Source organism: Apis dorsata, unplaced genomic scaffold, assembly GCF_000469605.1.
Source record: "Apis dorsata unplaced genomic scaffold, Apis dorsata 1.3 scaffold_598, whole genome shotgun sequence".
NCBI classification, from domain to species: domain Eukaryota; kingdom Metazoa; phylum Arthropoda; class Insecta; order Hymenoptera; family Apidae; genus Apis; species Apis dorsata.
The window spans coordinates 55,203-56,102 of NW_006263802.1; the positions used below are offsets into that span (position 1 = coordinate 55,203).

A 900-nucleotide genomic window follows, 5' to 3' on the forward strand; every position below is an offset into this window, starting at 1 on the left:
GATTAATAATATATAAAATAAGATTTCTTTTGAAATATTTATTAATTTAAGAAAAGTTCTATTTGAAATATATATTTGAAATATTTTTAGAATAATAGATAATTTGAAAGATAATTGTATATAATAATACAAATAATATATATAATAATACAAATATTTCATATTATATATGAATTCAAAAAATAAATTTACCTTAAAGAAGCTCTCTACATATTGTAATACATATAATCCACAATCAGTGAAATTTGATTGTTGAGGAACTTTTAACAATGCTCCTTTAATAGTATCTTTTGAAAATACTTTTTCACATCCTGTTTTTGTTACATATTCCGAACTTAAATAATCTCTTAATGTAGCTACTACATGTATTCTACTTGTTCCAGCAAGAGAGTCAAATATTAATATGCAAGGTCTAAAATGAATATATTTTATATTTTATTTGGAACATAATTTTTTTGATTTTTTAATTTTTTAATTTTAATTCTTTAAAAATACTTACATTTTTATAGTATCTTTTTCCTGTAGTATGTTTTGTTTCATTTTTGGCGATAAATTTGTATTTTCTATTATTTCTAATTCATCCTATTATAAATTATTTATAAAAAATGCTCTAATAGCTTATCCGATTTAAATTATATATATAAAAAAAAATAATTTATGAAACTTAGTTTAAAAAAACTTACATCATCTTTGTTAATCATTTTCATTTCTTCGTTATCACTTTCAGCTTTATCCCTTTCTAAACCACCATCATCCTGATCTATAGTTACAATAGTCGTCATTGGTTTGAGAGTTGTACTTCCAATAGTAACAGTTTGAAGTTTTACTTCTTTTAATTTTTTACTTTTTTGTACAGTTTTACGAATATCATTTTCATCAGATCGTTTACTTTGTGCAAAA

General features: G+C 21.0%; 2 protein-coding genes across 2 annotated transcripts in view; both read right to left on the reverse strand.

The window, feature by feature from the left end:
- LOC102678652 (1-phosphatidylinositol 4,5-bisphosphate phosphodiesterase-like) overlaps positions 1 to 900 on the reverse strand; it is a 27,920-nt gene that overhangs the window by 4,976 nt on the left and 22,044 nt on the right. The gene's annotated exons all lie outside the window — the stretch shown is intronic.
- LOC102680403 overlaps positions 175 to 900 on the reverse strand; it is a gene marked incomplete at its 3' end in the record, with an annotated part of 5,331 nt that continues 4,605 nt past the window's right edge. The window contains 3 exon segments of the mRNA XM_031513143.1: positions 175 to 412; positions 500 to 582; positions 684 to 900. The exon segment at positions 684 to 900 is cut by the window's right edge and continues 69 nt beyond it. Of these exon segments, the coding sequence (XP_031369003.1) occupies positions 175 to 412; positions 500 to 582; positions 684 to 900 (538 nt within the window).